This window comes from Anomalospiza imberbis, chromosome 1 (assembly GCF_031753505.1).
Source record: "Anomalospiza imberbis isolate Cuckoo-Finch-1a 21T00152 chromosome 1, ASM3175350v1, whole genome shotgun sequence".
NCBI classification, from domain to species: Eukaryota; Metazoa; Chordata; class Aves; order Passeriformes; family Viduidae; genus Anomalospiza; species Anomalospiza imberbis.
The window spans coordinates 152,173,244-152,187,768 of NC_089681.1; the positions used below are offsets into that span (position 1 = coordinate 152,173,244).

At 46.4% G+C, this 14,525-nt stretch overlaps 1 protein-coding gene across 5 annotated transcripts in view; it reads left to right on the forward strand.

The window, feature by feature from the left end:
• The window catches only part of SMARCD3 (SWI/SNF related, matrix associated, actin dependent regulator of chromatin, subfamily d, member 3), a 77,591-nt gene that overhangs the window by 20,812 nt on the left and 42,254 nt on the right, over positions 1 to 14,525 (forward strand). Inside the window, exons 1-2 of one of the 5 annotated variants that reach the window (XM_068177070.1) lie at positions 6,285 to 6,573; positions 7,274 to 7,409. The exons of 2 other annotated variants lie outside the window; for them this stretch is intronic. Coding sequence is in view for 2 of the 3 variants with exons in the window: in XM_068177035.1 (XP_068033136.1) it covers positions 6,496 to 6,573 (78 nt within the window). In the remaining variant the exon portion in view is untranslated. Of the gene's footprint in view, positions 1 to 4,588; positions 4,707 to 6,278; positions 6,574 to 7,273; positions 7,410 to 14,525 lie in introns of those variants that run through there. 2 more of the 5 variants (XM_068177045.1, XM_068177035.1) reach the window with 2 other exon arrangements.

The following is a 14,525-nucleotide window of genomic DNA, read 5'->3' on the forward strand; positions in this document are numbered from 1 at the left end:
ACATTAGACACGAAGGACCATTAGGACAATGTTGATAAGAATAAATGAAAATAGCCACAAAACCCCAGAACTCAGATTTTTAGCATCTGTCCTGTAGGAATACCAAGATTTAAAGTGCTGTGCAATGAACTTACATCTGAAAGGATTAGATGTGACATGGTTGCTGTTGATTATACATAGAATCAGAGAACTGTAGAATGGTTTGAGTAGGAAGGGACTTCCAGCCCAACCAGTAAACCAGGTTGCTCCAAGCCCTGTCCAACCTGGCCTGGAATACTTTTAGGGATGGGGCAGGCACAGCTTCTCTGGGCAACCTGTGCCAGGGCCTCATCACTCTCATTGGGAAGAACCAGTGGTTCCCTCCGCTCTGTTCTGTCAGTGAGTGACAGCAGGCGGATATTCTAGATGCTCTTACCAAACACACCCCAAAGCCATCATTCTAACCACCAAATATCATGAAGATACACTTCTTGGACTAGGGGGCAATTGGTTTGAGGGCAGTTGTTGATAGATCTTTTTCTCTGCTCCCTCAGGATTACCCACCAAGAATTCCTCTATTTCATTCACTTCTGAAAAATTCAAATCTGTATTCCCAACTGTTCTCCTTCCAGGACCAAAGTCTTACTACTAACCTCTCACACTTTGCAGCTCTGCTCTGGCCCTTGGCTAGAGGATGAGGATTGTGGCTGCTGCTTGCAGTGCTCTGGTTCTTTGCTCAGATGTTTGAGGCCGTGCACAGCTCTTGCTGCACACTCGGTGTAAAGAGGGATGGTGAGGATGGTGATGATGGAAAAGTGGAGGTAAAGGCATGGTAGAACTAGGCAGCTTACCATGAGGTCAAACAGAATTGACTAAAATATTAGTGTGGTCGATGATAATTCTGATGGCTCATTATTTTGTATCCTATAATATTACATATATATTTAATATATTTCTCTGTCTTTTAGTATCCCTGCTGTTGCCTTTGATTACTTTTAAAATAATCAGGAAGTAAGTTTCTCTCTCTACCTCTGCACAATGATGTTTAGAACCTTCAGAGACAGAGACAAACACTTCTCTTTGTCTTATTTTCTCCTCCCTCCCTCCCTTCATTCCCTTCCTCCCTCCTTCACTCCCTCCCTCCCTCCCTTCCTTCCTTCCTTCCTTCCTTCCTTCCTTCCTTCCTTCCTTCCTTCCTTCCTTCCTTCCTTCCTTCCTTCCTTCCTTCCTTCCTTCCTTCCTTCCTTCCTTCCTTCCTTCCTTCCTTCCTTCCTTCCTTCCTTCCTTCCTTCCTTCCTTCCTTCCTTCCTTCCTTCCTTCCTTCCTTCCTTCCTTCCTTCCTTCCTTCCTTCCTTCCTTCCTTCCTTCCTTCCTTCCTTCCTTCCTTCCTTCCTTCCTTCCTTCCTTCCTTCCTTCCTTCCTTCCTTCCTCCCTCCCTCCCTCCCTCCCTCCCTCCCTCCCTCCCTCCCTCCCTCCCTCCCTCCCTTCCTTCCTCCCTTCCTCCCTTCCTCCCTTCCTCCCTTCCTCCCCTCCCCTCACCTCCCCTCCCTTGCAGATAGATTTTAGAAACAAGTACTGCAAAGGCCTAACAGAGAAAGGAGCCTTTGTGTTACAAAATTTAAGTTTCTGTAGGGAAATAAGGCAAAGGGAACCTCTGGAAATCAGCTGGTTCTCTGTCCTGCCCCAAGTCAGAATCCACACCAAGTCAGAATCCACACCACCTCCATCACTCTGGATAGACGCTTGTCTGACCTGTTCTTGAAAGACCTGTGGTGATGAGGAGTCCCATCCTTGCTGGACAAACTATCCTAGAACATCTCTACTGTCACTGCTGTGCTTCTCCTTAATATCTAACAGAAATCTTCCTGGGAGAAATTCAAGCCGTTATTTCCTGTACTCTGTGTATGGGGAGCAGCTTTTCCCTGTATTTGCAGCAGCCTTTTGGACACCTGATGACAGTTGTTTTCTCTTGGTCTTGTTTGGACCTTACAGTTCTTGTCACACTTCCTGTCCTTCCCTTAACCATCCTGGTTTCCTGGTTTCTCCCACACTTCCTCTGAAGCACAGAGCCTCTGATGGCAAAGGTTGGTCTGGATGAGACTCTGACAATTCATACCACGACAGAATTGCTTTGGAAGAGTTCCTCAGCAATTCTGGCAAAATTTTATTTCTCAACCTTAAGGGAATGTTGAGCCAGAACAGCTTGTGGCCTGGAGAGCTCAGGGGATGGGGAGAAGGAGGCAGACAGAATGAGGAGAAATGAAAAACCTAGAGTACTGTTGTCAGTGCCTGTGCTGCCACCAAGGGGATGAGAGCAGTGGGGCAGCATTCCTGCAGTTCCTGATCTTCTGGGGGTTTATCTGTTTATTTTGTGACAGTGTAGTACTGTTAGCTCACATTCAGCTTATGATCTATCATATCCCCAGATGTTTTTTCTGAAAAATAAACCTATCTTCAGCCAGTTGTTCCCCATGTTCTGTTTAGACACTTGTTGATTTATATCCTTATGTGGAACCCTGCACTGTTTCTGACTGAATTGTGGTTTGAAAAAAACAGGACATATCTCCAGGTCCTCAGGATTTTCATTTTGATAATCCCTTGTAGCAAATTTGTAACCTCTCCAAACTGTATGTTGCTAGGAAATTGAATAAGCATGTTCTCTAAGTACATTATCCATAGTGTTAATGAGACTACTGAATAATTCTGAACTCAGGAACAAATGGACATTGCTTTAGATTAAGCAGAGCCTCCGTCTTGGGATATTTTCTGGTTCTAGCATGTCTTCTATGCCACACTGCATCAATTCCAAAACTATTGTGAATACTTTACATTTCAGTGAAAAGAGCGATGCTGACTTAAGTGAAACTTGGATGAGGGAAACCACACCTGCTTAAGGCAATCAGCACCTTCATGTACTTCTATAATTATCTACAGATCAAAAAACGGCACGTAGCAGCAAACATATCTCCCTAAAACAACAACTGAGTTAATCTCTTTTCTAATGGGACCATCTTAGTTTGACAGCCTGAAAAGCCCTGAATAACAGAAGTTAAACCAAACCACACACACAGAGACCAAGTGGGCTCCCAGTGGCCAGGAAGTACCAGGGAAGGAGATCAGCCTTTCTCTGAAATGAAATGGTCTGGGAATGGGACATGAAGCGAGCTAAAGTGAGTATGAATGAGGCCCCAGTGTGTGCTCAGCCTTCAGGAATGAGTGGAGGAGCACAAGCCTTGCACAGAGCCCCATGGCACAGAGAACTTCCAGGTCAGAGATGGCTGGGAGCTGCCAGGATACTTGCAGCAGTTGGGGATGACTTGGGTTAAATCAGTCACTTTTTAAAAGAACATTGACAACTATTTTCTACACATTTATGGAAAAAAAATTGGGACAATAGAAAACCAAACCATTTAAAATAAAAGTATATGCTGTTTCTCTCAATAGGGGAAATTACATTCTTGCATGGTAACCTTCATCCCTTTGTGCAAATGCCTCACACAGTAGTTTTCCTGGACACTATTGTGAAGGGTTGAAGAATCACAGGAAATGGGTTTCACTCTCAGCTAGGTAATGTTGGGGAAGTCACTTCCATCCATTTGTACCGTATTTTCCATTTGCAAAACATAAGAGCTGCATGTACTGATTAATTTTCTAAAGTGCTTGGAGAACTACCATCATGCTAAGAGCTGAATTTTTATTATTACAGGATTTTTAAACATTTTTTTCTTACATTTACTCAGTTGACGGCTGAAGCGAGACTGGCCTTGGAATTTGATGTTCAAGGAAACCTGGTTTTGGATGTCCGTTAAGGACATCCAGATAGATTACAATATATATGGTATGGTTTTCAGCTTAAATTAGTAGCACTTCATAGCAAATGTCCTCCTGCTCCAGAAGGTACTCAGAGACTATTGACGGAGATCGGGGCAGCTGCGGCTCCATGCCGTATCTGCAGCCAAGGAGAGAAATAAAACCCTGAAATGCGCAGCCGAGCGCATGCTGCGGCCGCGGGACAAAGGGCCCGGGTCACCGAGAGCAGCCGGATCCCGCTCGGTGCCGCTCCTCCGGCGGCGCTGCAGCCCGGGCCGCCCCGCCCCGCCTCCGGCCGCGGCGCGGCAGGGGTTAAAGCGCCGCGGCCCGCGCGTCCCCGCGGCCCGCGCTGACCTTCACGGGGCCGCGCTGGGCATGCGCGTGCCGCGCCCGGGGCCGCGCCGCGCCCGCCGCGGTTCTGCTCGTCCGGCCCGGCCCGGCCCGGCCCGGCCCGGCCCGGCCCCGGGCGGGCGGATTGGCCCGGGCCGGTCCTCGCCCGCCCGCGGCGGGGCCGGGACCGTGGCAGGCGCACGCCCTGCCCGTGCCGGGCGCGCCGTTGCCATTCGGTGCCGACGGTGCTGGCGACGGAGCGCGGGGGGACGCGAGGGGGGACCGCGCGCCGCGCCGCAGCCCGGAGCCGCCGCCGCCCCTTCCCGCGCCGGGCCCGTAACGACGGCTGCTGGAGGAGCCGCTGCGGCCCGTCCTCGGTGCCGCTTCACGCGGTGGGAGCTCGCACGGCTCCCCGCGAGGGGGAAACAGCCGCACGGGCCGGGGCCGCTGCCGCTGCCCCCCACGGCCGGGAATGCTGAGACCGCCGGCCAGTGCGGCACCGACAGCTAGTGCAGACTGTGAGGAAAATGCACGGTGTCTGCCGGGAGCAGGGAAGGGGCTCACATGATGGGAGCCAACATTCCCGTGTGAGTCTGGGGTCTAAAAAACATGGCAGATACCAGCTGCGTGCTGCCTTGCCAGTCACGCTGGCATGTAGAACGTAGAGTCGTTTAGGTTGGAAAAAGCCCTGCAGATCAAGTTAAGCTGACATGATCACGTCCACCAGACATGCGGCAGTTGGTTCCAGATTATATGTGCCTTTAGTTCAGCTAGAACTTCAGGAATTTTTCTAGCACAAAACAAGGCAAGGCTATGTTGGTTTGCTTGGTGTATTCCTTCTGGGGGGCTGAGAGGAGGAGCTGATAACTACGCTCACCCTCCCTAAATTTCTGTGATTCCTAAGGCTGTTGCCATACACTAGCACTTAGATTGGGGTGACCCTAAAAATCAGTGGAGGTCACTATCCTCATCCCCATGTTCAGAAGGGCATGTGACCTTCGTGGCTTGCCCTTCACTGCTAGTCAATGCAGTGTTCTTTTCTATGCTTGTTTTTATTATTAGATGAGCGCAGAATAATTTTTATTTGTTTCTGATCTGATTCTATTGTTTGCAGTCTTGCCAGAAAATTCACGGCCCCTAGACAAGAATTTCAAGCAGAGGAGTAGAATAAGCCCCTCTTGTAACCTGGCAACCTATTGCTGCGTTAAGGGAGAGCAGGGAGCATCGGCCCTTGTGAGCTGCGGGCGCTCGGAGCTGCCGCCGGGAAGCAGATCGGTGCCCCGGGCCCTCACTGCGGGCTCGGCCATCACGGATGAGCCACGCTCGGCTTGTGGAATGGCCGCCGTGCTGCCAGCGCCACGCTCGCCCCAGGGCCACCGAGGGGCTGGGCTGCTGCTCTCTTCTCCCTTCCCCCTTGGGCTTCGTGTTCCCAGCAGTGTCCTGGGACGTCACACACTGTGTGCAGGGCTTTGTGTGACAAGCAGTGAACTGCTGATGTCTTACAGCAGCTGCGGTGTTAATAATTTGTCTGCGCCTGTCAGTCCCCTGGGGTCTCTAGAGGACCCATCACGGTGCTACCAGAGCATCCCGGGAGTGTTCGCTGGGGAGAGGTGGTGGGAGTGGGGGCTGGAAACAAGCCGTGGGAGCTGTGCCGCCATGCTGCCCCCCACCCCCTTCCTCCGCTGATCTCACACACTTGCTTTCCCCTCGCTCCCACATGTTGTCCCTCCCTGTTCCCAGCTCCGGCCTCCCGCTGCTTCTCTCTTGTCCAGAGGGGTTAGCTCTCGTCTCTCATGCTGGAAATGCTGCCAGCGAATGTTTCTGTGTGCTGCCTGCCAGGTCCCAGGGGAAAGGGCCTGGAAATGCAGTGCGGGAGGAGCAGTGGGAGCAAGGGAAAACCACTGCTCGCCTGCTGCATTTTCTAATGGGAAAACATCTCTGCGAGATGCTCAGCTCTATGTCACTGCTGAAGTTGCCCCCTCCCCCTTCCCCTTGCCCCAGAATTTCCCATCCCTGATGCAGAGGAGGAGAGGCTGCAGCACTACCAGGGAAAACTGAGACGTGTTTTCTCAATTTGCCTCCTGCTTATCTCTGCTGTTTGGACAGAGAGGTTTAAAAAGCTGGATTTTCTGTCCCTGCAGAGTAAACAGACAGAGCCCGGCAGCACAAACTATTTCTGGCTTATCAGTGGAGGAATGCAGCAGCTGAGGCTGAGCGCGAGTGGGCCGTCAGGAAGGCCCTGAAGGGGCCCCCTCCCCACTCCGTGCTATTAGAAGTGTGAGAGCCCAGCAGGACTCAGAGGGGAGAGTTGGAGAAAAAGGCAGAAAAGGGAAAGAAAGAGGAAGAGAGAGAGTGAGAGAGGCTGAGCAGACCCTGATGGCTACTGATGAAGTTACAGGAGGGGCTCGCAAAGCTACGAAAAGCAAACTTTTTGAGTTTCTGGTCCATGGGGTGGTGAGTCGGGAAAGTTAGTGAGCTGGCTGGCTCTGAATAGAGGGATGAGTGGAAACTGGAGGTTCTGTGCTGGGCTGGATCTGCTCCTGCAGTGTGCTCCTGGGGCGCTGGTAGCTGCCTCACCAGGAGAACGCTGGGGTCTGTGGAACCCCCAGCCTATGCACTGATTCATTGTTAATACAGGCTTGTGTCTGGGGGGATGTGTGCTGTGCTTTTGCTGTGATTCTCCGTGAATGGTGAATAGCATGCTTTTCAGCCTGATCATGGTGCAGAATCTGCGCTGGATCTAACCCATATGGGCTTGTAGGACACTTTGTTCTGTAATCAAACTTGTGTTTTGAAAAACAGTTCTGATGAGAGCCTGATGAAGCCTTGGGGTGCTGCCTCTGGTTCTTGTCTCCAGTCTAGGCTCTTTGTATCCTCTGGCTACTTAACAGGTGACTTTCAGGGGCTTGAAGAGATTAGCTCTGCAGGTCTGTAACAGTCTATGGAAACTCACCCACGAGAGAATGTCAGGGTGCCATGCTTAATTAAAGCAATCCTTCAGGTCTTTAAAAATGTTCCAGCTTTTGTTTAATAATCAGGTCTTCGATCTCCGTTTAAGGGGAAATGTTCACCCTGTTTTGCTGCCATTGGAAACGTTCTTTAAATGACTCTAGTGTCTGAGAGCAGTCACCATTTATAACATTTGGATTTCTAGCATTGATACACATTGAACAGAAATAAGGCCATTAAAGAGCCCGAAGGAATGTGATATTATTTGGATGCTGATATTCCCGAGTGCTTCTTTCTTGAGGATCCTGGCACCACCTGTGACACCTTTTTGAAGACATCAGGTGGGGGCTCTTGTACAGAGATCATAGAAACCTGTGGGGCTCAAGGCAGACTGTTGAGTTGTCTCCACGCTTCAGATGTGTAGGATCTTGTGTGTGTCCTTTAGATCCTGGATATGTGGGACTGGCAGGGCCAAGGACTCTTAGGTGGCCTTCTGCGTTGGTGGGAGCTGTGAAGAGGTGATGTGGTGCCAGTGTACAGGAGCAGGCTGGGCGAGATTGGCAGCTGTTCGGGGGTGACAGCGGGTGTGCAGGTGGTAGCAGTGGTTTAGTTGTGGACATGTGGGTTTGTCAAGGTGATCTGCATTGTGATGTCTGTATCTGAACAGAACCAGAAGTGCAAGTTGGGAAGGTGGCAGATGGGATGATTTTGCCTTTTCTAAAGTTTCCCTTGGCATTTGCACACCAGTGCTCTTCCTTTAGTATCAAGAAGAGCGGCAAAAATAGTTATGTGAATTTGCTTATTCCACATCTAGCTGGCCTTCGTGTGAAAGCAGCATGCAGGGCTCTTAAGCTTGGGAAATTTTTAATTTATACTGGAATGAATATAGCAGAGCTCATTTCCATTACTTATTTGGATGCCAGGAAAGTCTGCCTTTTCTACCCTGGGACTTTTGTTGCTAGTGGCATCTTACTTGAATATATGCATTAGCCTGGAATATCTGTATATATTTTCCTGCTTCTTGTTGCTGAGGCTGGGGCTTCTTGGCTGTTGTTCTGGTGCCTGAACACCTCTTGTATCACTCTCTCCTTTCCTTCATTATCATCTCCTTTAGTTCTGCTTTGGTGCCTGGTTTGTTCTTTCCTCTAGTTTTTTCCTCATCTCGGGTTCATTTTGATCAAAACATGGGTTGGGGTAGTCACTCTTCCATGACGTAAAAAAGATGGAAAAAAGCTATAACTTCATTTTATCTCTCCAGGCCATGTATCCTGCCAAATAAGAGAATGTGCCATGCCAGCCATTACCTTGAGTTTGCCTAGCACTGGCTTCTCTGTTTTGTTACTACCCAAAGTGTGTCAACACCTGAATTAATTCATTGAGAAATCCAGTTGCATAGCAGACTTTAGTGGAATTTCTCGGAGTCAGATTCTGCTCTAATTTCAAGGACCAATCTCTTCTTCAAATGAATAATTTTTTTTATTCTATATATGATAATATTACTTAATTTGGTTATTGAAAATTATTTTCTCTTCCCCCTCAAAAAATGGGGAGAAGCAAACAGAGGTAGAATGTTGTGAGAAATCTTTTTTTGCTATGTTGACACTTAAATTAACAGGATATTTCCTGCAGTATTTCCTACGGGCACTTAACTCTTAGATTCACTTGATCTTTCTGGAAGCATATGTTCCTCTGCTAAGGTCACTTTGCTCTTTGCTCTTGTGCACCTGATCCTGCTTTTGTGCTTTTCCATACTGCCAGCTTAGATGATGTCTTCTTCCTGGTTTGTCCCAGGCAGAAGGGATCCCCCTGAAAGGTGAAATCTTTCAAAGGTTAAAACTCTCAAGTGGGACGCTTCATTCTCTCCTGCTTGAGACCTTGATAGTTTGTTACACCTCTGGTTAGCAGCTGGGCTTTTAGAAAGGTTAAATATCTTTCAGTTGTTTATTTTTACCATGCTTTTACTCCTGTTCAATTTCATCAGCGTCTTGCACATCATTTTTGTGGGAAGAACTTTTTTCCCCCCCAAAGACTTCATGCTGTACTTAGTCCTTTGTTGTTGTTGTTCCTCTCTCTTTCTAGCATTTGTATGGACAAATATGGCTTTAATCACCACATCTATGTTGATTGTCTTTTTGTCAGTGCATTTTCTGCTCTCCAATAGTACATTTCAGGCAGTCTTTATGACATTTCTCTAGGTGTCCAGCTGTTGCCTTATATTTTGTTGAACAAGTTACTAGTCTTGCTGCAGGTCATTCCTTTCCTCGGTTTCCTCTGTCCTCTAGTCCCTACCATAGGCCTCATTGCTGGCTGGATCCCTTAAATGGATCCTGTGTCTCCCTCCCCTGCTTTTTTTCTTTGTTTCTTTCTCTTTTGTCCTTTTCTTCCTCAAACAGGTATCTGCCTGTTTAGTCTTGAGAAGGTCTGTGGTGCTGGTCTTGTCAAAACTCTTGTCCAGACATCTGTCCTCTTGTGACTCGACTGCAGGAACCTTTGCTTGGTGCCTTGTGCTGGCGACCTTGGCTGTGTCATCTGCACACACGAACCTGCTGAGAGGTTCATTTTCTTCTCCCGTTGTTCTGACCTTTTTAATCTGCTGCTGTGTCCTTTTCCTGTTCCCACTTTATCTTCCTTCCAAGCCAATCTTCTTGCCTTTTATCCACCAGTTACCCCATAAAGGTCTATGTGCCTTTCTTAACTCTGGAGTCATAGCTGTATTTACAATGTAATTGCTGTCAGTTCAAATCACCTTCTTTTTCCCATAGTGATCTTGGTCTTTGTCCTCTTTGCTATGCTTAGGAAGCTCTCTGTGGCAATATAAGTCCTTATCCATATTTATTTTCTGCTCATAGGTGTTATTTCATACTTCCTGCTAATCTCTACAGTTTAATATTAGTTACACTCCAAGATTGCTAATTCATACAAACCTGTGTATCGCTGATGTGACTTCTTTCCTTATCCTCAGTCCTCTTCTTTGGCTATCTACTTCTCAAATTTGGTCATAGGATTTTATGGTGAATACATAAACTGTCTCATATGAAATGGCATTTACAACAGTGAAAGAAGAATTTCAGACCATGCCAGTATGTAAACAAATATTTAATATATGTGGTAAATAACTCTACAGTGTTAGAACAGACTAAACAACAGGTCTGATGGGTATGGAGGATCTATAACAGGTGTATCAGTGATTTGGAAAAAGGGGTAAGCAATGAATTTCATATATGAGTTTTGCATCTCCTGATACATTGTGGGTTTAAATGAAATGTCACCATTCAGGAGAAAGGCTTGGATGTCCTGTGAGCTACTTGTGTCTAACTAATAGGAAATCACATAAACTGTTAGCCTGATTGAGAAGTGAGGCAGGGAATAACGCAGAAGCAATTGTAAATCCATGGCATATACTTACAATAATGTTTTTCTGGTTTTGATAACCTATATGACTAACAAGCCAAAAGACTGGGAACTCAGAGGGCAGTAGTAGTGGGAGACCTCTGAAGGCTTCATCAGTGAGGGAATAGGAGTATTTTTGGTTTTATATATAATCTCTAAGTATAGAGACTGATTATGTAAGCTGTAAAATCTCTGTCATTGGAGGCTTTTGGGTACTGGTTAAAGAAGTAAAGATCTCTCAAAGATGATGGAGATTCTGGTGGTACTTCTTTGAGATAAGGAAGAACTACATGAACTCAAGGACTCACATTTAAGTATATTATAAATATTATGGAGGTTTTATTAGAATGGGAAGAACTAAAGAGATTTTCCCAAAATTGAATGGTGGTCTGTTTTAGTTTTAAGTGTGTGAATAAATGTGACTGTTTCTCCCACCCAGTCACACAGTTGTAGAGATCACTACTGGCAATAGTGAGGTGAAGAGAGTATGGCCAAGTTTGAAAAAAGTAGAGCTTTGCTAATATATCCTACTAATTTTTCTTTTGTCATGGGTGTAGGTACTGTCCTGTCGGAGCATAAGCCAGCTAACACTGGAATGGCTAGAAAAGAGCCTCATGAACTGTTTGTTTTGGACAGTTTGTTCCACTTTCTGCCACAGAGCTCTCTGCGTGCTTCTCTCTGCAAGGGCATCCTCAAGGAACGGGGCCTGGAGTGGAGGCACTGGTTTGCTGTGTGCATGTTCCCTGCTGTGGTCAACAAGGAGGTATTTGGGGCAAGTAGAGCAGCTTGTAGAAATCAAAAAACCTTACGGCAAGGAATTTGATTGGGAAGGTAGATACAGGGGACAGCTAGAGTGAAAACCTTGTACAGTGTTAACTGTGTGAGCAAGCTGCTGGTAGAGACTGAAGGCTTGTCCTTTTCTAGCCATGGACTGATTTCAGACTGTCAAATAGAGAAAAGTTCATACATAATGAAGAAAATAAAATCATTAATGCTAGTCGAGGCTTTAATTGAGATCAATGTGATTTTGTGCATTATGAGCTTGTTAAACAAATCTGAGTTCCTGGTTGAGAAAACTTGGATTTGCTGATGAATGTAGGTGTATGGATAATATGGACCTGTGAGATGTTTGAATTGCTCTTCTCTTTCTAAAAAAAAAAAAAAAAAACAGAAAACTGTAGGAATATGACAATAGTGAGACAATCGTTTAGTTCAGTATCCCACGTAGAATGGGGGCAGTGGAAGGCAGCGTGGAAGTACAGGAAGAAGGCAAAACCTTAGTGATTGTTCAGAATACTCTGATTTGGAGCTTGGGAGCTTTCTGACCCACAGCTGCCCTCTGTGTAGTGCCTCTGTGTGGATTTTATTTTAGTCTAATGCCATCTTCCTGAACCTTTTTAAACTTCTACCAGTCAGTGTTTTGTGTCAGGGATTTTTTCAGTTTATCTTGCATAAGGAATTATCTGATCCTGCCAACTGTTTGATTATTGTAAGGGAAGAGACAATGAGCTCTTGACCAGCTTCTTCTCTCTCCAAGCTAGTCATGGTGCTGCAGAGGTCTGTTGTTCCTCTCCCTCCCAAAGCCATACTTTTCAAGAGGTGTATTCTGGTAGTTCTTCACAGAAAATCCCTTCTCTGCATTAGATCACAGCAGTGGTATGATGAGCTCTATTAAAGCTGGTGGAACTCAAAGCTGGTCTGTAAGGTTTATTTGTTTCAATTCCAAAGACTTTATTGGGTTTTTCTTTTGGTTACATCCAAGTGCACCACTTGAACTTGGTGGTAGATTATTCTGAGCTGTGAACAGACACGCATGAAATAGAACTGAACTTAATCTCATGTTCCAATTCACAGTTCAGTAAATGGGATGTTTTCTTAGTTAAAGACTTCTGGATTGTTGTGACTATTATATTAAAATGTGTGGTACCTGGAACACTTGGACTTACAGACTGGGATCTTCTGGGAAGTAGAGGAAGGTGAATATGGCAGGAAGCAAGAATTGTGATACTGATGTCCCAGCTTAATAAGCCTCTAAAAGATTCATAGACATTAAAAAAGGGAACTCATGAAGTAATATCTATATTTGTAAGGAGGAGAGAAGCTTTGTACCAGCTTTATTTGTTTTACTTCTAAGGGTCCATTTTGAAACAACACATGCAGTTGGGAAACCATTTGTGCAGGCAGAAACTTGTTGCCATCACGCAGTATCAATCTGGTCTAAATTTCTTAAGGGTAAGAAATGTACTTCTAGTTACTCATTCTTACTTCCAGACAGCATCAGGTACCTCCTCTTGCTTATGTTTATGCCTTATAGAAATCATAGAATGGTTTGGATTAGAAGGGACCTTAAAGATCACCTTGTCCCACCCCTCTGCCATGGGCAGGGACACCTTCCGGTAGACCAGATTGCTCTAAGCTCCATCCAGCCTGGCTTTGAACACTTCGAGGGATGAGGCAGCCACTACCTGGGCCTCATGACCTTCATAAGTAAAGAATTTTCTTCTAATGTAAACCTACTGTCTGTCAGTATGAAGTCCTTCTCTCTTGTTCTGTCACTCCAGGCCCTTGTAAACAGTCTCTCTCCGTTTTTCTTGGAGGCTCCTTTTTAGTTAAGAAATATGCTGTTTGTGTACTTGGTGGTGGTGGTTATTCTCAATATCTGTCGGTGTCTCTGTTAACAAGAAGCTGGTGGCTGTTCCCCACGAGCCAGCCGTAAGAGCTGCCTGTGTGGTGCTGAGGTGGATGGAGTCTGCCAGGACAGGAGATTGCTGTAAGTGCAGCTCAGCACTCAACTGCAATGCAGCAACTCCTGGCTCTCTGTTCAGTCTTTCTGAGGCCTCTTGTGGGTGTTCTTGCTTTACGTTTCTTGACACTTTCTTTCCTGTCAGTTCTCCAGGTTATTTTCCTCTTACTGGTATGTCCAGACAGGACTCCTTTTTTCTACTTCTGTGTTTTGACTGCTGTGATGCACATCCCCTTGAGAAAAGACTCCGCAGCAGAAGAACATAGAAAAGCACTGCTCTAATGTTGTCTTGTTACTACTGTCAGACAGAAGTTCACTTAAGGATGACAAAGAGGACAGAGGCAGGAATGTGACAGGAGGTTCAGGCAAAGAAGACCGCAGACAAGCCAAACACGACTTAGGAAGCTGGTCAGTGGAAGGCAGTGAAGGGCTGTGGCAGCAGGTGTCAGGGGGTGGTGTTCTGCTGCACTGACAGCATGCTCAGGTTTGAACAGCTGTAGCCAGAGCAGTGATGGGCTGTGCACATGTACACAGGCAGTTGGCAGAACTCTTGGGGACCAGTATACCAATGAAATATTGTTTGTGTGCCTTTGTGTCTTTGCCTTGCTGCTGTGCCTCACCTCTGCTCTGTTCTCTGCTTCACCTTCCCAGAGCTGTGAGAGTGGTCCTTTCAGCTGGGGACAGGCTGTGGTCTTCCTCATTTCCTGTGGCCAACAGTGGTTTTGCCCTCCATCCAGTGAGGTGTTTGTGCAGATTAATACATGTAAATGGAATCAATGGAGGCACAAAGGAGATAGGACTGTGGGTACAAACAGAGATAGGTCAGGGATGGGAGTCTCAGGTAAATGATTTTCCAGAAAGGAGGATGTGTCAGTGCTATTTTGCACTGCAGTTTTTCCCATGGATGCTTCTTGTTTAAGACAGATTCCATCCTGCTGAGGAGGAGGGGGAGAGACAGATCCTAACCTGTAGATAGATGCACCTTCAAGATCTCTTTCAAAAGCCATAATGGTGTTGGAATACTCTTTAGTATGAAGACTTTTCTTTTTTAATGTCACTGTTGTGAAAAACGTGATGTATTGTCCATCACTGTCTTTGAGAGCAAAATAAGCTTTTAGATAAGGTGAGATACTGCTTGTATGTTCTTTTATCAAAGTTTAAATAGATAACGCATTTCTGTATCTTGGGAGTCTGGTGGGTTTGCAGCAGGAAGACGGTTGCACAGTTGCATAGTAATATTTTATCTATGAGTGATTTCGGAGGTAGGAACATGAGAACAGAGGCGAAGGAATGAGGCGGTCAGCGGAGGAGATCGAATGTGCTT